At 55.5% G+C, this 20727-nt stretch overlaps 1 protein-coding gene across 3 annotated transcripts in view; it reads right to left on the reverse strand.

The window, feature by feature from the left end:
• Positions 1-20727, reverse strand: part of LOC140424670 (flap endonuclease 1-like) — a 210634-nt gene that overhangs the window by 19673 nt on the left and 170234 nt on the right. For 2 of the 3 annotated variants that reach the window (XM_072507934.1, XM_072507933.1), the window contains exons 6-10: positions 15888-15973; positions 13813-13949; positions 9267-9327; positions 3572-3703; positions 1397-1608 (exon numbers count right to left, since the gene is read on the reverse strand). In XM_072507934.1, coding sequence (XP_072364035.1) covers positions 1397-1608; positions 3572-3703; positions 9267-9327; positions 13813-13949; positions 15888-15973 — 628 coding nt within the window. The remainder of the gene's footprint in view (positions 1-1396; positions 1609-3571; positions 3704-9266; positions 9328-13812; positions 13950-15887; positions 15974-20727) is intronic. The other variant, XM_072507935.1, reaches the window with a different exon arrangement.

Genomic DNA, 20727 nt, shown 5'->3' on the forward strand with positions numbered 1-20727 from the left:
GTGCAAACTCCACACGGACAGTGACCCAGAGCCGGGATCGAACCTGGGACCTCAGCGCCGTGAGGCTGCAGCGCTAACCCTCTGCGCCACCGTGCTGCCCTCACTTATACACACATGCTCACAATTGCTCACTCACTCACACTCACATTCACTAACACACACGCTCACACTCATTCATGCACACTCACTCACTTATACACACACTCATACACTCACATGCACACTCACTCAGTTATTATACACACACACTCATACATACAGACACATACAGTCGCACTCACTCATACTCCCTGACTTACACACAGACAATCACACACACACACACAATCACACACACACAATCACGCACACACGCACACACACACACACGCACACACACACGCAATCACACACAGTACTGGGTACCGTGTTCTGCTCAGTGCACTGTTACAGAGACACTGGAGGGGGTGCAGACATTTACAAGGATAATGCTGATAATGTGAGTGTTGACACATTGACCGCCTGGCTGTTTTCTGCTTGACTGAGCTGTGACCTAATTAACATGGTCACTGCGTACCCACAAAATCTTCCCTCACAGAACGAGGCCATTTAGCCCAATGGTCTGCGTCAGCCCTTTCACACAGATCTCCAAGTTTTGTTTTTTATTCGTTCACACAATGTGCGTGTCGCTGGTCAGGCCAGCATTTATTACCCATCCCTAATTGCCCTTCAGAAGGTGGGGGTGAGCTGCCTTCTTGAACCGCTGCAGTCCCTGAGGTGTAGGCACACCACTGTGCTGTTAGGGAGGGAGTTCCAGGATGTTGCCCCAGCGACAGTGAAGGAACGGCGATATATTTCCTGGGTGGTGAGTGACTTGGAGGGGAGCCTCCAGGTGGTGGGGTTCCCAGGTATCTGCTGCTCTTGTCCTGCTAGATGGCAGTGGTCGTGGGTTTGGAAGGTGCTGCCTGAGGAACCTTGGTGATTAGGCCCATTCCGGGTTTTTTTCCCATAGCTCTGGGAAACAATCCTTTCCCAGTATTTATTTCCATTTGGAAAGTTACTGAATCTCTGCTTCCACCAGGTTTTCAGGCAGCATCGCCCAGGCCACAACTCTCTGCGGAAAGAATAAATTCTCATCTCCACACCCCACTCCCCTCCCTCCGCGAAGGCCGGAATGTTCTCCCTAAAGTGTGGATCTCCGAATAGGGAATAATTCTGCAGAGAATTCCTACTGCCAGCGCAATCTGGCCTCTGTCTCGGTTTTACGCGCTGGAAGTCACAGCGTACAATCAGCTTTGGAAAGTTCCCGGACACGGAGATTAGAACAAAGAAATGTACAGCACAGGAACAGGCCCTTCGGCCCTCCAAGCCTGTGCCGACCATGCTGCCCGTCTAAGCTACAATCTTCTACCCTTACTGGGTCCGTATCCCTCTAGGCCTTCTTGAGGTCTCTTGAGGCCGAAAGCTGCTCACATACTTGGCCTTCTTTTCGTGCACCAGTAACTGGACCAGGCCTTCTTCATCCAGATCGCTCCATTCCAGGGTCACCTCGTCTGTGTTCACCACCATCGGCTGCAGGAAGAGTTCCCGGGCCTCTCGGAAAGGCCAGCCCTCTGGTGGGATGTATTTCTGTTCGGGTCAGAAAGGAAAACTGAGCCTTGGGTTTCTGACATTTTCCTTCTCAGAGTTTACCCCCCCCCCGGCACCCAAACACCCCCCAAAATCACCTCACTTCACTCCGTCACCCTCCCCTTCTCCACCCTTGGTGACAGGGACAGGTTTCGGAAGGCGGCCAGTCTGTCACAGATACTGCGACAGGAAGGCAAATAAACCTGGAGCAGGACATCGGGAACACCAGCAGATGGAGTGTGCTGGGTGCCAGGAGAGATTTGCTGCGGTATTTATGGATCCCAGTAGAAGAATGCTGGGATATTTGTAGATCACAGTAGAAGTTTGCTGGTATATTTATAGATCCCAGTAGGGGTTTGCTGGGATATTTATAGATCCCAGTAGAAATTTGCTGGGATATTTATAGATCCCAGTAGGGGTTTGCTGGGATATTTACAGATCCCAGTAGGGAATTGCTGGATATTATAGATCCCAGTAGGGGTTTGCTGGGATATTCATGGATCTCAGTAGGGGTTTGCTGGGATATTTATGGATCCCAGTAGGGGTTTGCTGGGACATTTATGGATCCTAGTTGACGTTTGCTGCTATATACATGGATCCCAGTAGAAGTTTGCTGGTATATTTATGGATCCCAGCAGAAGTTTGCTGCGATATTTATGGATCCCAGTAAAGATTTGCTGGGATATTTATGGATCCCGGTAGGGTTTGCTGGGACATTTATGGATCCCAGTAAATGTTTGCTAGGATATTTATGGATCCCAGAAGGGGTTTGCTGGGATATTTATGGATCCCAGTAGAAGTTTGCTGGGATATTTATGGATCCCAGTAGGGGTTTGCTGGGATATTTATGGATCCCAGTAGAAGTTTGCAGGGATATTTATGGATCCCAGTAGGGGTTTGCTGGGATATTTATGGATCCCAGTAGACGTTTGCTGGAATATTTATGAATCTCAATAGAAATGTGCTGTGATATTAATGGATCCCAGTAGAAGTTTGCTGGCATATTTATGGATCCCAGTAGAAGCTTGCTGGGATATTTGTGGATCCCAGTAGAAGTTTGCTGGGATATTTATGGATCCCAGTAGACATTTGCTGGGATATTTATGGATCCCAGGAGGGGTTGGTTGGGATATTTTTGGATCCCAGTAGAATTTTGCTGGGATATATTCATGGTTCCCAGTAGAACTTTGCTGGGATATTTATGGACCCCAGTAGGGGTTTACTGGGATATTTATGGATCCCAGTAGGGGTTTGCTGGGATATTTATGGATCCCAATAGAAGTTTGCTGGGATATTTATGGATCCTAGCAGTGGTTTGCTGGGATATTTATGGATCCCAGTAGGGGATGGCTGGGATATTTATGGACCCCAGTAGGGGTTCGCTGGTATATTCATGGATCCCAGTAGAAGTTTGCTGGGATATATATGGACCCCATTAGGAGTTTGCTGGGATATTTGTGGACCCCAGTAGAAGTTTGCTGGGATATTTATGGACCCCAGTAGGGGTTTGCTGGGATATTTGTGGATCCCAGTAGGGGTTTGCTGGGATATTTGTGGACCCCAGTAGGGGTTTGCTGGGCTATTTGTGGACCCCAGTAGGGGTTTGCTGGGATATTTGTGGATCCCAGTAGGGGTTTGCTGGGATATTTGTGGACCCCAGTAGGGGTTTGCTGGGATATTTATGGATCCCAGTAGGGGTTTGCTGGGATATTTCTGGACCCCAGTAGGGGTTTGCTGGGATATTTATGGACACCAGTAGGGGTTTGCTGGGATATTTATGGATCCCAGTAGGGGTTTGCTGGGATATTTATGGATCCCAGTAGGGGTTTGCTGGGATATTTCTGATATTGTAACATTGAAAAGCTCGCTATTCGGAGCTGGAACGAGCGATGAGAATAGTTGAAACATTTGGAGTTATTAATGATCTGACGGCTCAAAATGAGGGACTTCTATCAGCCCTTACCAGACAGTCGATGTTCCTGATGATCTCCTCAATGCTTTTGTGACTTTGTATAAGTGGTAGAGCTCGCTTTAGTCCGATGCCCTTAATCTTATCGCAGTAATCACAGCCCAACAGGATGCAGAGGTCAACAAACTGGCAAAGTGATAGGAGAGAGAGGGGGTTAGGATGGTGTCGTCACTCATCTTCCCTCACTTCACCCCTCAGGATAATGATGGTCACGGGAACAACCTGGGAATATCCTCCAGAGGTTCCAGGCATCAGAACACACCGCTCAGAAACAGGCCATTCGGCCCATCTGCTCCGTACTGGTGTTTCTTCCCCACACAATCTCCTCCCAGCCCCTCTTCATCTCGCCCCAGGAACTTATCCTGCTATTAATTTCCCCCAACCTGTGTTTATCCAGCTCCCCCTTCAATGTGTCGACACTATTCGCTCCAAAATCTCCCTGTGGGGGCGAGGTCCGCATTCTCCCCACTCCCTGTGGGAGCGAGTCCCACATTCTCCCCACTCCCTGTGGGAGCGAGTCCCACATTCTCCCCACTCCCTCTGGGAGCGAGTCCCACATTCTCCCCACTCCCTGTGGGAACGAGTCCCACATTCTCCCCACTCCCTGTGGGAGCGAGTCCCACATTCTCCCCACTCCCTGTGGGAGCGAGTCCCACATTCTCCCCACTCCCTGTGGGAGCGAGTCCCACGTTCTCCCCACTCCCTGTGGGAGCGAGTCCCACATTCTCCCCACTCCCTGTGGGAGCGAGTCCCACATTCTCCCCACTCCCTGTGGGAGCGAGTCCCACATTCTCCCCACTCCCATTGGGAGCACGTCCCACATTCCCCCCACTCCCTGTGGGAGCGAGTTCCACATTCTCCCCACTCCCTGTGGGAGCGAGTCCCACATTCTCCCCACTCCCTGTGGGAGCGAGTCCCACATTCTCCCCACTCCCTGTGGGAGCGAGTCCCACATTCTCCCCACTCCCTGTGGGAGCGAGTCCCACATTCTCCCCACTCCCTGTGGGAGCGAGTCCCACATTCTCCCCACTCCCAGTGGGAGTGAGTCCCACATTCTCCCCACTCCCTGTGGGAGCGAGTCCCACATTCTCCCCACTCCCAGTGGGAGTGAGTCCCACATTCTCCCCACTCCCTGTGGGAGCGAGTCCCACATTCTCCCCGCTGCCTGTGGGAGCGAGTCCCACATTCTCCCCACTCCCTGTGGGAGCGAGTCCCACATTCTCCCCACTCTCTGTGGGAGCGAGTCCCACATTCTCCCCACTCCCTGTGGGAACGAGTCCCACATTCTCCCCACTCCCTGTGGGAGCGAGTCCCACATTCTCCCCACTCTCTGTGGGAGCGAGTCCCACATTCTCCCCACTTCCTGTGGGAATGAGTCCCACATTCTCCCCACTCCCTGTGGGAACGAGTCCCACATTCTCCCCACTCCCTGTGGGAGCGAGTCCCACATTCTCCCCACTCCCTGTGGGAGCGAGTCCCTCATTCTCCCCACTCCCTGTGGGAGCGAGTCCCACATTCTCCCCACTCCCTGTGGGAACGAGTCCCACATTCTCCCCACTCCCTGTGGGAGCGAGTCCCACATTCTCCCCTCTCCCTGTGGGAGCGAGTCCCACATTCTCCCCACTCCCTGTGGGAGCGAGTCCCACATTCTCCCCACTCCCTGTGGGAGCGAGTCCAACGTTCTCCCCACTCCCTGTGGGAGCGAGTCCCACATTCTCCCCACTCCCGGTGGGAGTGAGTTCCACAGTCTCCCCACTCCCTGTGGGAGCGAGTCCCACATTCTCCCCACTCCCCGTGGGAGTGAGTCCCACATTCTGCCCACTCCCCGTGGGAGCGAGTCCCACATTCTCCCCACTCCCTGTGGTAGCGAGTCCCACATTCTCCCCACTCCCTGTGGGAACGAGTCCAACGTTCTCCCCACTCGCTGTGGGAGCAAGTCCCACCTTCACCCCACTCCCTGTGGGAACGAGTCCAACGTTCTCCCCACTCGCTGTGGGAGCAAGTCCCACCTTCACCCCACTCCCTGTGGGAGTGAGTTCCACATTCTCCCCACTCCGTGGGAGCGAGTCCCGCATTCTCCCCACTCCCTGTGGGAGCGAGTCCCACATTCTCCCCACTCCCTGTGGGAGCGAGTCCCACATACCCCCCACTCCCTGTGGGAGCGAGTCCCACATTCTCCCCACTCCCTGTGGGAGCGAGTCCCACATTCTCCCCACTCCCTGTGGGAGCAAGTTCCACATTCTCCCCACTCCCTGTGGGAGCGAGTCCCACATTCTCCCCACTCCCAGTGGGAGCGAGTCCCACATTCTCCCCACTCCCTGTGGGAGCAAGTTCCACATTCTCCCCACTCCCTGTGGGAGCGAGTCCCACATTCTCCCCACTCCCAGTGGGAGCGAGTTCCACATACCCCCCACTCCCCGTGGGAGCGACTCGTTCCAACGAGTCCAAGCCGGTGCAGACTCGATGGGCCGAATGGCCTCCTTCTGCACTGTAAATTCTATGACAGGGAGTGGGGAGAATGCGGGACTCGCTCCCATGGGGAGTGGGGAGAATGTGGGGCTCGCTCCCATAGGGAATGGGGAGAATGTGGAACTCTTTCCCACAGGGAGTGGGGAGAACGTTGGACTCGTTCCCACAGGGAGTGGGGAGAATGTGGGATTCGTTCCCACACGGAGTGGGGAGAATGTGGAACTCGCTCCCACAGGGAGTGGGGAGAATGTGGGACTTGCTCCCACGGGGAGTGGGGGGTATGTGGAACTCGCTCCCACGGGGAGCAGGGAAAATGTGGAACTCGCTCGCACAGGGAGTGGGGAGAATGTGGGACTCGCTCCCACAGGGAGTTGGGAGACTGTGGAACTCACTCCCACAGGGAGTGGGGAGAACGTTGGACTCGCTCCCACAGGGAGAGGTGAGAATGTGGGACTCGCTCCCACAGGGAGTGGGGAGAATGTGGGACTCGCTCCCACAGGGAGTGGGGAGAACGTTGGACTCGCTCCCACAGGGAGTGGGGAGAATGTGAGCCCAGCACGAACCTGACCGAGTGCAGCTATGAGTGCACTCAGGATTGTTCAAGTGCTGCCCAATCATGGAACCACATCAAACAGATTTTAATGGGGGGTTTTGTGAACACAGGTGAAATGAAAATCGCTTATTGTCACGAGTAGGCTTCAAATGAAGTTACTGTGAAAAGCCCCTAGTCGCCACATTCCGGCACCTGTTTGGGGAGGCTGGTACGGGAATTGAACCGTGCTGCTGGCCTGCTTTAATAGCCAGCGATTTAGCCCAGTGAGCTAAACCAGCCCCTGGTTGTTTGAGTATGGTCTGTACTCTGCCCATAATGAACAACTGATAGATTACAATGTTTAATTCGATCAGCCGAAAGACCTGACATTGTGTTGTGCAATCTGCACAAAACACAATGTTACTCAATAGTGTGGTAGGCAGAACATGTTTCTGTGGTTCGACAACAAACCTGTTGGTGGGAAGTACCATTCGTGTAGTCACTGCGTGGTAGCAATGTGAAATGGCTCATTTGTCCAGGTTTGAGACAGTTCCGGGGTCATTTGAGATAGAATGGGCAGTGTGCAGCTGTGAGCTTGTGTGATCCACAGGGACCAACGTCTTTATCCTCGTTCTCCAATCCCCTCGCTATAAAGGCCATCACTGTCTTCCTTGCAGCTGACTCCCAGATCCCTCTGAACACCAGCATTAACACATTTCTCATCTTTGAAAACATCTCCCCTTAGACACGACTTCAAAGGGTTAATAAAGCTGGAATAAACATTGCTCTCATTAACGGTGACCGTCGTTTACAAACCCAGCTGGTTCACTAATGTCCTTTAGGGAAGGAAATCTGCCGTCCTTACCTGGTCTGGCCTACACGCGAGTCCAGGCCCACAGCAGTGGCCGACTGAAGGGGCCTCAGCTCTCTGCCTCCTGCTCGAAGATGACTAGGGACGGACGATAAATGCTTCAAAAAATGTCAGCGGTATATTTTGGCCAAGGCAGTCAAAGAGCTTCCTGCGCTCTCGTTAGCCTCTCGTTAGCCTTGGTCCCTAACTCTGATCCCCTCTCCCCACCCCCCCCCACCACAGCAAATAGTTTATCTTTATCGCTCCAATCGAACCCTTTCATCATCTCAAACGCCTCAACTGGATCCTCCCTTAATCCTCTACGCTCGAGGGTGTACAAACCTCGGGCGGGATTCTCCGACCCCCCCACCCCCCCCGGCGGGTGGGAGAATCGGCGGGGAGGGGGGGGGGGGGGCGTGAATCTCGCCCTGCTGCCCCCACACCGGCTGCCGAATTCTCCGGCGGCAGATGTCGGGCGAGGACGGGGATCGTGCCGGTCGGGGGCCGTTGGCCGCCCCGGCGATTCTCCGGGCCCCGACCCGTTTGCGGCCCGTCCCGCCAGCGTGAGATGGACATGGTCCATCCCGGCGGGACCTGGCTTGTAGGGCGGCCTGCGGAGTCCTCTGGGTTCACGCCGGTACGGCCGCCCCTCCGATCGCGGTAGAATCCCGCCCCTGGTCTTTGCAACCTGCCCTGACAATTTAACTCTGCTATCGGTCTGGTGAACCACTACACTGTGACGAATGCTGGACTGCAGATATATTGGAGTATAAACATTGGCAATTTAATGGTTAAAAGCCTGGGTTACAGTGTGTTTGGCCGCAGTGGTCATGTTTTGTAAAGAAATCTGGTTTGGCAACACCAGAAACCTTTTAGGAGCCAGAGGTGAAATTGACCATGGTATAAGCCTGGGCTAATGCACTGTTGCTTGACAAGGGGGAGTCCCTGGGGAGTTAATGTGTTCTACAGCTTGGAGAGACGATGCCATTGCTGGGTGGAGCGAAGGTATTCAGACATTGTGAGAAAGCTTTGGAGTGGAGTTCTGATTTGGCTGAGACTGAGTCCACAATAAAGGCCGTTTCCTCTCACATTAGGGTTGTTAGAAAAGATTATAGTATTCAAAGCAATGCGGACTTGTCTGAGGACAAGGGAAGAAGCTGAAATAAAACAGTCGAAGCAGCTTTTTTGAAGACATCCAGCCAGAGTCTGCAGGGGTTCTAACAGGAACCAAATCTGTTCTGGAAAGCAGGAATTACTCTGCGCCATTGGGATGTCGGCGGGATTGGGAATTGTCTGTGTTTCCTGTTTAATTGGACGGAGAGATAGGCATTGTGGTTACTATATTGTTTAAGGGGTAATTGGAAGCTATTTCTGGGTATGATGTTAAAGAGTTTAATATTGTGTTAATAATAAAGTTTTGTTTTAAGATACCAAATCTCTATTTCTTCGCGCAATCCCTCCTGGAGCGAATCATCCTTTCCTCACAGTCTTAGAAATAAACGAAGGCATTGACGTTTCAGTCCAGTATCTGGGCCACTGTTGGGGTAGGGTCTGGGACGGTAATAACTGCACCATTCCTCCTGAGGGGCCAGGCCCAGTTACTCCAGATCGGATCTGAGCAGAGCTTTCTCCATCGGGAGCTTCGCTTCCTCGCCCCACAGCCCCCTTGTTCCCACCCCCCGGACCCGGAAACCGAGTGGGGTTCTGGCCCCCCCTGGCAGAGGAAACAGGGACAAAGGTGCCCTGTCCCCGGATAACCAAGCGATAACGCTGGGTGGGTGCGCACCCACTGACAAAGGTCAGAATTGGAGTAGGAGGTCACCTGCAGCTCTACAAACCTGCTCCTGAGTCAGGTCCAGAGATTTCAGAATTTCCGGGAGGGAGATTTCCTCAACCCGCCTGGAAATGAGGGAAAAATGGGATAAAGTCAACCGTACAGCAGAATGCTCCGATACAGAAAGATCTCCCTGTCCTCCTCTATCTCTCCATCCCAATTCTCCTTCTCTCTTTGTCCCTCCCCCTCCGTTCCTCCCCTCCACTGTCCCCCCATCCCTCTGACCCTCCACCCCTCCGTCCCCCTCTCTGACCGCCCCCCCCCACCCCCACCCCCCTCTGCTCCTCACCCTCATTCTCTCCCTCCCTCTGTGATGATCCGTTCCGCCCTCCCTCCCTCCTGTCCTCCCTCTCCTCTACCTCGGGACCAGCCCCGGTGCCCAGGTATCCATTCCCGCGAGGGGACAGGTACGCTGTAACACCTTAATTCGGTCACCATGGCGATGAGCCCTCCGGCGGAGAACGGACCCCGATCAGTGACCGTCAATAAAGGGGGACAGGAAACAGGAGGTGGAGGGGCGGCACGGGGGGGGTAATGGTTAGCACTGCTGCCTCACGGCGCCGAGGTCCCGGGTTCGATCCCGGCTCTGGGTCACTGTCCGTGTGGAGTTTGCACATTCTCCCCGTGTTTGCGTGGGTTTCGCCCCCACAACCCAAAGATGTGCAGGGTAGGTGGATTGGCCACGCTAAATTGCCCCTTAATTGGAAATAATGAATTGGGTACTCTAAATTTATTGAAGATAAAAGCAGCGGGACATGGCATTGGCCAATCCTGGCCACTGCTGACCTTCCACCTCTGCAACATGTCCTTTGACCCCTCAGTGACCGAATTATAAACCAGCAGATTTTACTCGTTGGGGCTGTCGTGGGCACGCTCCAGCTGTGCGCGGGGTCGGCAACACAGGTGGAAAGTCCCAGGAGAACCGGGAAGGGCGATTCCGGGATGGGCCCAGTGAAATCTGCAGGCGGGGGGGAGGGGGGGGTAATTTACGTATGGTGGGAGTGGGAGGGGAGCGGACATGAGGGTGGGAGGGGGGGTGGGGGAATGGAAATTCCGCAGTGGTGGGGGAGAGGTAGCGCCAGGGTGATTATGCGGGGGGGGGACCTGGGCGCAGTTCGGCTTCAGTGCTGATGGGGGCGCCATTTACAGATGCCGCCGTATTCTCGGTGGAGCTGGCTGTCTCCACCAGGGAGACGGCATCAACCTCACTCACTCCCTTTCTCAAGATCTGGACAGAAAATTGACCTGTGCAACCGGAGAGCTACCCGCCAGGTATCAGTGAGAGCCTCACACTTAACCAAGTTCCAGTAACAGTCTACCCATTATCAAGGTAGAAAGGTGCACACTTATCGAGAAAAGATTCCCTCTACACTGTCCCCATCAAACACTCCCAGGACAGGTACAGCACGGGGTTAGATACAGAGTAAAGCTCCCTCTCCACTGTCCCCATCAAACACTCCCAGGACAGGTACAGCACGGGGTTAGATACAGAGTAAAGCTTCCTCTACACTGTCCCCATCAAACACTCCCAGGACAGGTACAGCACGGGGTTAGGTACAGAGTAAATCTCCCTCTACACTGTCCCCATCAAACACTCCCAGGACAGGTACAGCACGGGGTTAGTTACAGAGTAAAGCTCCCTCTACACTGTCCCCATCAAACACACCCAGGACAGGTACAGCACGGGGTTAGATACAGAGTAAATCTCCCTCTACACTGTCCCCATCAAACACTCCCAGGACAGGTACAGCACGGGGTTAGATACAGAGTAAAGCTCCCTCTACACTGTCCCCATCAACACTCCCAGGACAGGTACAGCACGGGGTTAGATACAGAGTAAAGCTCCCTCTACACTGTCCCCATCAAACACACCCAGGACAGGTACAGCACGGGGTTAGATACAGAGTAAATCTCCCTCTACACTGTCCCCATCAAACACTCCCAGGACAGGTACAGCACGGGGTTAGATACAGAGTAAAGCTCCCTCTACACTGTCCCCATCAAACACTCCCAGGACAGGTACAGCACGGGGTTAGATACAGAGTAAATCTCCCTCTACACTGTCCCCATCAAACACTCCCAGGACAGGTACAGCGCGGGGTTAGATACAGAGTAAAGCTCCCTCTACACTGTCCCCATCAAACACTCCCTGGACAGGTACAGCACGGGGTTAGACACAGAGCAAAGCTCCCTCTACACTGTCCCCATCAAACACTCCCAGGACAGGTACAGCACGGGGTTAGACACAGAGCAAAGCTCCCTCTACACTGTCCCCATCAAACACTCCCAGGACAGGTACAGCACGGGGTTAGATACAGAGTAAAGCTCCCTCTACACTGTCCCCATCAAACACTCCCAGGACAGGTACAGCACGGGGTTAGATACAGAGTAAAGCTCCCTCTACACTGTCCCCATCAAACACTCCCTGGACAGGTACAGCACGGGGTTAGACACAGAGCAAAGCTCCCTCTACACTGTCCCCATCAAACACTCCCAGGACAGGTACAGCACGGGGTTAGACACAGAGCAAAGCTCCCTCTACACTGTCCCCATCAAACACTCCCAGGACAGGTACAGCACGGGGTTAGATACAGAGTAAAGCTCCCTCTACACTGTCCCCATCAAACACTCCCAGGACAGGTACAGCATGGGGTTGGATACAGAGTAAAGCTCCCTCTACACTGTCCCCATCAAACACTCCCAGGACAGGTACAGCATGGGGTTACATACAGAGTAAAGCTCCCTCTACACTGTCCCCATCAAACACTCCCAGGACAGGTACAGCACGGGGTTAGATACAGAGTAAATCTCCCTCTACACTGTCCCCATCAAACACTCCCAGGACAGGTACAGCACGGGGTTAGATACAGAGTAAAGCTCCTTCTACACTGTCCCCATCAAACACTCCCAGGACAGGTACAGCACGGGGTTAGATACAGAGTAAAGCTTCCTATACACTGTCCCCATCAAACACTCCCAGGACAGGTACAGTACGGGGTTAGATACAGAGTAAAGCTCCCGCTACACTGTCCCCATCAAACAGCCCCTGGACAGGTACAGCACGGGGTTAGATACAGAGTAAAGCTCCCTCTACACTGTCCCCATCAAACGCACCCTGGACAGGTACAGCACGGGGTTAGATACAGAGTAAAGCTCCCTCTACACTGTCCCCATCAAACACTCCCAGGACAGGTACAGCACGGGGTTAGATACAGAGTAAAGCTCCCTCTACACTGTCCCCATCAAACACTCCCAGGACAGGCACAGCACGGGGTTAGATACAGAGTAAAGCTCCCTCTACACTGTCCCCATCAAACACTCCCAGGACAGGTACAGCGCGGGGTTAGATACAGAGTAAAGCTCCCTCTACACTGTCCCCATCAAACACTCCCAGGACAGGTACAGCACGGGGTTAGATACAGAGTAAAGCAACCTCTACACTGTCCCCATCAAACACTCCCAGGACTGGTACAAGATGGGACCTTCTCTCCCTGGGGTCTCCCTCTCCCCGGGGTCTCCCTCTCCCCGGGGTCTCCCTGTGAGGGGGGTCTCCCTCTCCCCGGGGTCTCTCTCTCCCCGGGGTCTCCCTCTCCCCGGGGTCTCCCTCTCCCCCGGGTCTCCCTGTGAAGGGGGTCTCCCTCTCCCCGGGGTCTCTCCCCGGGGTCTCCCTCTCCCCGGGGTCTCCCTCTCCCCGGGGTCTCCCTCTCCCCGGGGTCTCCCTGTGAAGGGGGTCTCTCTCTCCCCGGGGTCTCCCTCTCCCCGGGTTCTCCCTGTGAAGGGGGTCTCTCTCTCCCCGGGGTCTCCCTCTCCCCGGGGTCTCTCCCCGTGGTCTCCCTCTGCCCCGGGTCTCCCTCTCCCCGGGGTCTCCCTCTCCCCGGGGTCTCCCTCTCCCTGGGGTCTCCCTGTGCAGGGGGTCTCCCTCTCCCCAGGGTCTCCCTCTCCCCCGGGTCTCCCTCTCCCCGGGGTCTCTCCCCGTGGTCTCCCTCTCCCCCGGGTCTCCCTCTCCCCGGGGTCTCCCTCTCCCCGGGGTCTCCCTCTCCCTGGGGTCTCCCTCTCCCTGGGGTCTCTCCCCGGGGTCTCCCTCTCCCCGGGGTCTCCCAGTGAAGGGGGTCTCCCTCTCCCCGGGGTCTCTCCCGGGGTCTCCCTCTCCCAGGGGTCTCCCTCTCCCCGGGGTCTCCCAGTGAAGGGGGTCTCCCTCTCCCCGGGGTCTCTCCCGGGGTCTCCCTCTCCCAGGGGTCTCCCTCTCCCCGGGGTCTCCCAGTGAAGGGGGTCTCCCTCTCCCCGGGGTCTCTCCCGGGGTCTCCCTCTCCCAGGGGTCTCCCTCTCCCCGGGGTCTCCCAGTGAAGGGGGTCTCCCTCTCTCCGGGGTCTCCCTCTCCCCGGGGTCTCCCTCTCCCCGGGGTCTCCCTCTCCCCGGGGTCACCCTCTCCCCGGGGTCTCTCCCCGGGGTCTCCCTGTGAAGGGGGTTGCTGATTCCTGTCCTAGTGCAGGGCGCTGTCTCGGTTTAAACGCTCCGCGTTCCCACAGACCCGCAGCTGATTTGAAACTCACGCGTCTTTCTTGGCGCTGACGTTGCGGACCAGCCTGGTACATCCGAATGGAAGGGCGTCCATGTCCTCAGTGGCAGTACAGTGAACCTTCCCCGCTTTCACCAACGCCGCACACGTAGCCTCTGCCTCGCTGGGGGCCTGTCACCGGCAAAGCAGAGAATCACTGTGATTCTGTAATCACGGCTCACACACTAACCCTGTGACCTCTGCCCCCTCACCTCTGACAACATCCCCTCCGACCCCTCACTCCGACCCTGTCCCCTCACCTCTGACCCTGTCCCCATACCTCCGACATCACCCCCTCACCCCTGACAACACCCCCTCCGACCCCTCACTCCGACCCTGTCCCCTCACCTCTGACCCTATCCCCATACCTCCGACATCGCCCCCTCACCTCTGACAACACCCCCTCCGACCCCTCACTCTGACCCTGTCCCCTCACCTCTGACCCTGTCCCCATACCTCCGACATCACCCCCTCACCTCTGACAACACCCCCTCCGACCCCTCACGCCGACCCTGTCCCCTCACCTCTGACCCTGTCCCCATACCTCCGACATCGCCCCCTCACCTCTGACAACACCCCCTCCGACCCTGTCCCCTCACCTCTGACCCTGTCCCCATACCTCCGACATCGCCCCCTCACCTCTGACAACTTCCCCTCCGACCCCTCCCCTCCGACCTTGTCCCCTCCCCTCCGACCCCGTCCCCTCACCTCCGACCCCGTCCCCTCACTCCGACCCTGTCCCCATAACTCCGACATCACCCCCTCACCTCTGACAACATCCCCTCCGACCCCTCACCTCCGACCCTGTCCCCTCACCTCTGACCCTGTCCCCATACCTCCGACATCACCCCCTCACCTCTGACAACATCCCCTCCGACCCCTCACTCCGACCTTGTCCCCTCACCTCTGACCCTGTCCCCATACCTCCGACATCACCCCCTCACCTCTGACAACATCCCCTCCGACCCCTCACTCCGACCTTGTCCCCTCACCTCTGACCCTGTCCCCATACCTCCGACATTGCCCCCTCACCTCTGACAACATCACCTCCGACCCCTCACCTCCGACTCCAACCCCTCACCCTGTCCCTCACCTCCGACCTCGTACCTTCCCCTCCGACCTCGTCCCCTCACTCCGACCCTGTCCTCTCACCTCTGACCCTGTCCCCATACCTCCGACATCACCCCCTCACCTCTGACAACATCCCCTCCGACCCCCACCTCCGACCCTGTCCCCTCACCTCTGACCCTGTCCCCATACTTCCGACATCACCCCCTCACCTCTGACAATATCCCCTCCGACCCCTCACTCCGACCTTGTCCCCTCACCTCTGACCCTGTCCCCATACCTCCGACATTGCCCCCTCACCTCTGACAAGATCACCTCCAACCCCTCACCTCCGACTCCAACCCCTCACCCTGTCCCTCACCTCCGACCTCGTACCTTCCCCTCCGACCTCGTCCCCTCACCTTCAACATCATCATCTTCCCTCCGACCCCATCTCCTCACCTCTGACCCAGTCCCCATACCTCTGACATCGCCCTCTCACCTCTGACAACTTCCCCTCCGACCCCGTTCCCTCCCCTCCGACCTTGTCCCCTCACCTCCGACCCCATCCCCTCCCCTCTGACCTTGTCCCCTCACCTCCGACATCATCATCTTCCCTCCGACCCCGTCCCCTCCCCCCCGACTTTGTCCCCTCACCTCCGATCCTGTCCCCTCACCTCCGACATAATCATCTTCCCTCCGAGCCCATCCCCTCCGAACCTGTCCCCTCAACTCCGACCCCATCCCCTACGACATCGCCCCCTCACCTCTGACAACATCCCTTCCGAACCCTCACCTCCGACCCCGTCTCCTCCCCTCCGACCCCGTCCCCTCCGACCCCGTCCCCTCCCCTCTGACGCCGTCCCCTCATCTCCACCCCCCCACCCCCCTTCCAACCTCGTACCCTCGCCTCCAACCCTGACCCCTTGAGTTCACAGTAGGTGCAGTTCAAGAAGGCAACTCCCTCCCGCCCCCCACCCCCGCGCCCACCCCCACCGGTCCTGCCGAATTCCGTGAATTTACCTCGATGTACGGGACCCCAAGGAGGGTGAGGAGTCGCTGGCAGTCCCTCCTCCCAGTCCTGGGCACGTAGGCAGCTCTGCCATCACCTGGCGAGGGGGCAAGTGGAGACAGGACATTAAACGGCTGGTGTGAAGGGGAAGTGCGGACACATTCCCAGGTCCGGATCCTGTCGGGAGAGGAATTCCTTCCGCCTGGCCCCCAACAGCCCCTCCAAACAGTAACAACATTCGGGACGTTAGCCCCGTCATCCTGTCTGGGAAACATGATCCCTAAATTCACAGTAACTACATTGCAGTGGGAATGTCAGACTACATGTGACACTAATTAACATTATTATTCTGATTATTATCATCCAGTCCACTTTAACCCAGTAGTTTGTTTAACAGAGAGAGGATCTGGTTACTGTTAACCCTGTACTCACTGGCCCACACTGGGATTTGGTTACTGTTAACCCTGTATTCACTGGCCCACACTGGGATCTGGTTACTGTTAACCCTGTACTCACTGGCCCACACTGGGGTCTGGTTACTGTTAACCCTGTACTCACTGGCCCACACTGGGGTCTGGTTACTGTTAACCCTGTACTCACTGGCCCACACTGGGGTCTGGTTACTGTTAACCCTGTACTCACTGGCCCACACTGCGGTCTGGTTCCTGTTAACCCTGTACTCACTGGCCCACACTGGGGTCTGGTTACTATTAACCCTGTACTCACTGGCCCACACTGGGGTCTGGTTACTGTTAACCCTGTACTCACTGGCCCACACTACGGTCTGGTTCCTGTTAACCCTGTACTCACTGGCCCACACTGGGGTCTGGTTACTGTTAACCCTGTACTCACTGGCCCACACTACGGTCTGGTTCCTGTTAACACTGTACTCACTGGCCCACACTGGGGTCTGGTTACTGTTAACCCTGTACTCACTGGCCCACACTACGGTCTGGTTCCTGTTAACCCTGTACTCACTGGCCCACACTGCGATCTGATTACCGTTAACCCTGTACTCACTGGCCCACACTGGGGTCTGGTTACTGTTAACCCTGTACTCACTGGCCCACACTGCGGTCTGGTTCCTGTTAACCCTGTACTCACTGGCCCACACTGCGGTCTGGTTCCTGTTAACCCTGTACTCACTGGCCCACACTGCGGTCTGGTTCCTGTTAACCCTGTACTCACTGGCCCACACTGCGATCTGGTTACTCTTAACCCTGTACTCACTGGGGTCTGGTTACTGTTAACCCTGTACTCACTGGCCCACACTGCAGTCTGGTTACTGTTAACCCTGTACTCACTGGCCCACACTGGGGTCTGGTTACTGTTAACCCTGTACTCACTGGCCCACACTGGGGTCTGGTTACTGTTAACCCTGTACTCACTGGCCCACACTGCGGTCTGGTTACTGTTAACCCTGTACTCACTGGCCCACACTGCGATCTTGTTACTGTTAACCCTGTACTCACTGGCCCACACTGGGATCTGGTTACTGTTAACCCTGTACTCACTGGCCCACACTGGGGTCTGGTTACTGTTAACCCTGTATTCACTGGCCCACACTGCGATCTGGTTCCTGTTAACCCTGTACTCACTGGCCCACACTGGGATCTGGTTACTGTTAACCCTGTACTCACTGGCCCACACTGGGATCTGGTTCCTGTTAACCCTGTACTCACTGGCCCACACTGGGGTCTGGTTACTGTTAACCCTGTACTCACTGGCCCACACTGCGATCTGGTTACTGTTAACCCTGTACTCACTGGCCCACACTGGGATCTGGTTACTGTTAACCCTGTACTCACTGGCCCACACTGGGGTCTGGTTACTGTTAACCCTGTATTCACTGGCCCACACTGCGATCTGGTTCCTGTTAACCCTGTACTCACTGGCCCACACTGGGGTCTGGTTACTGTTAACCCTGTACTCACTGGCCCACACTGGGATCTGGTTACTGTTAACCCTGTACTCACTGGCCCACACTGCGATCTGATTACTGTTAACCCTGTACTCACTGGCCCACACTGCGGTCTGGTTCCTGTTAACCCTGTACTCACTGGTCCACACTGCGATCTGATTACTGTTAACCCTGTACTCACTGGCCCACACTGCGGTCTGGTTCCTGTTAACCCTGTACTCACTGGCCCACACTGGGGTCTGGTTACTGTTAACCCTGTACTCACTGGCCCACACTGGGATCTGGTTACTGTTAACCCTGTACTCATTGGCCCACAATGGGGTCTGGTTCCTGTTAACCCTGTACTCACTGGCCCACACTGGGGTCTGGTTACTGTTAACCCTGTACTCACTGGCCCACACTGGGATCTGGTTACTGTTAACCCTGTACTCACTGGCCCACACTGGGATCTGGTTACTGTTAACCCTGTACTCACTGGCCCCCACTGGGATCTCGTTACTGTTAACCCTGTACTCACTGGCACACACTGGGATCTGGTTACTGTTACCCCTGTACTCACTGGACCACACCGGGGTCTGGTTACTGTTAACCCTGTACTCACTGGTCCACACTGCGATCTGATTACTGTTAACCCTGTACTCACTGGCCAACACTGGGGTCTGGTTACTGTTAACCCTGTACTCACTGGCCCACACTGCGGTCTGGTTGCTGTTAACCCTGTACTCACTGGCCCTCACTGGAATCTGGTTACTGTTAACCCTGTACTCACTGGCCCACACTGCGGTCTGGTTACTGTTAACCCTGTACTCACTGGCCAACACTGGGATCTGGTTACTGTTAACCCTGTACTCACTGGCCCACACTGCGGTCTGGTTCCTGATAACCCTGTACTCACTGGCCCACACTGGGGTCTGGTTACTGTTACCCCTGTACTCACTGGCCCTCATTGGGATCTGGTTACTGTTAACCCTGTACTCACTGGCCCACACTGCGATCTGGTTACTGTTAACCCTGTACTCACTGGCCCACACTGGGGTCTGGTTACTGTTAACCCTGTACTCACTGGCCCGCACTGGGGTCTGGTTACTGTTAACCCTGTACTCACTGGCCCACACTGCGATCTGATTACTGTTAACCCTGTACTCACTGACCCACACTGGGATCTGGTTACTGTTAACCCTGTACTCACTGGCCCACACTGGGATCTGGTTACTGTTAACCCTGTACTCACTGGCCCACACTGGGGTCTGGTTACTGTTAACCCTGTACTCACTGGCCCACACTGCGGTCTGGTTCCTGTTAACCCTGTACTCACTGGTCCACACTGCGATCTGATTACTGTTAACTCTGTACTCACTGGCCCACACTGCGGTCTGGTTACTGTTAACCCTGTACTCACTGGCCCACACTGGGGTCTGGTTACTGTTAACCCTGTACTCACTGGCACACACTGGGGTCTGGTTACTGTTAACCCTGTACTCACTGGGCCACACTGGGGTCTGGTTACTGTTAACCCTGTACTCACTGGCCCACACTGGGGTGTGGTTACTGTTAACCCTGTACTCACTGGCCCACACTGGGGTCTGGTTACTGTTAACCCTGTACTCACTGGCCCACACTGGGATCTGGTTACTGTTAACCCTGTACTCACTGGCCCACACTGCGATCTGATTACTGTTAACCCTGTACTCACTGGCCCACACTGGGGTCTGGTTACTGTTAACCCTGTACTCACTGGCCCACACTGGGATCTAGTTACTGTTAACCCTGTACTCACTGGCCCACAGTGCGGTCTGGTTCCTGTTAACCCTGTACTCACTGGTCCACACTGCGATCTGATTACTGTTAACCCTGTACTCACTGGCCCACACTGGGATTTGGTTACTGTTAACCCTGTACTCACTGGCCCACACTGGGGTCTGGTTACTGTTAACCCTGTACTCACTGGTCCACACTGGGGTCTGGTTACTGTTAACCCTGTACTCACTGGCCCACACTGGGGTCTGGTTACTGTAAACCCTGTACTCACTGGCCCACACTGGGGTCTGGTTACTGTTAACCCTGTACTCACTGGCCCACACTGGGGTCTGGTTACTGTTAACCCTGTACTCACTGGCCCACACTGGGATCTGGTTACTGTTAACCCTGTACTCACTGGCCCACACTGGGGTCTGGTTACTGTTAACCCATGTACTCACTGGCCCACACTGCGGTCTGGTTCCTGTTAACCCTGTACTCACTGGTCCACACTGCGATCTGATTACCGTTAACCCTGTACTCACTGGCCCACATTACGGTCTGGTTCCTGTTAACCCTGTACTCACTGGCCCACACTGCGATCTGGTTACTCTTAACCCTGTACTCACTGGCCCACACTACGGGCTGGTTCCTGTTAACCCTGTACTCACTGGCCCGCACTGGGGTCTGGTTACTGTTAACCCTGTACTCACTGGCCCACACTGGGGTCTGGTTACTGTTAAACGTGTACTCACTGGCCCACACTGCGGTCTGGTTACTGTTAACCCTGTACTCACTGGCCCACACTGCGATCTGGTTACTGTTAACTCTGTATTCACTGGCCCACACTGCGATCTGGTTACTGTTAACCCTGTACTCACTGGCCCACACTGGGATCTGGTTACTGTTAACCCTGTACTCACTGGCCCGCACTGGGGTCTGGTTACTGTTAACCCTGTACTCACTGGCCCACACTGGGGTCTGGTTACTGTTAACCCTGTACTCACTGGCCCACACTGGGATCTGGATACTGTTAACCCTGTACTCATTGGCCCACACTGGGGTCTGGTTACTGTTACACCTGTACTCACTGGCCCTCACTGGGATCTGGTTACTGTTAACCCTGTACTCACTGGCCCACACTGCGATCTGGTTACTGTTAACCCTGTACTCACTGGCCCACACTGGGGTCT

This window comes from Scyliorhinus torazame, chromosome 6, assembly GCF_047496885.1.
Source record: "Scyliorhinus torazame isolate Kashiwa2021f chromosome 6, sScyTor2.1, whole genome shotgun sequence".
Classification (NCBI taxonomy): Eukaryota; Metazoa; Chordata; class Chondrichthyes; order Carcharhiniformes; family Scyliorhinidae; genus Scyliorhinus; species Scyliorhinus torazame.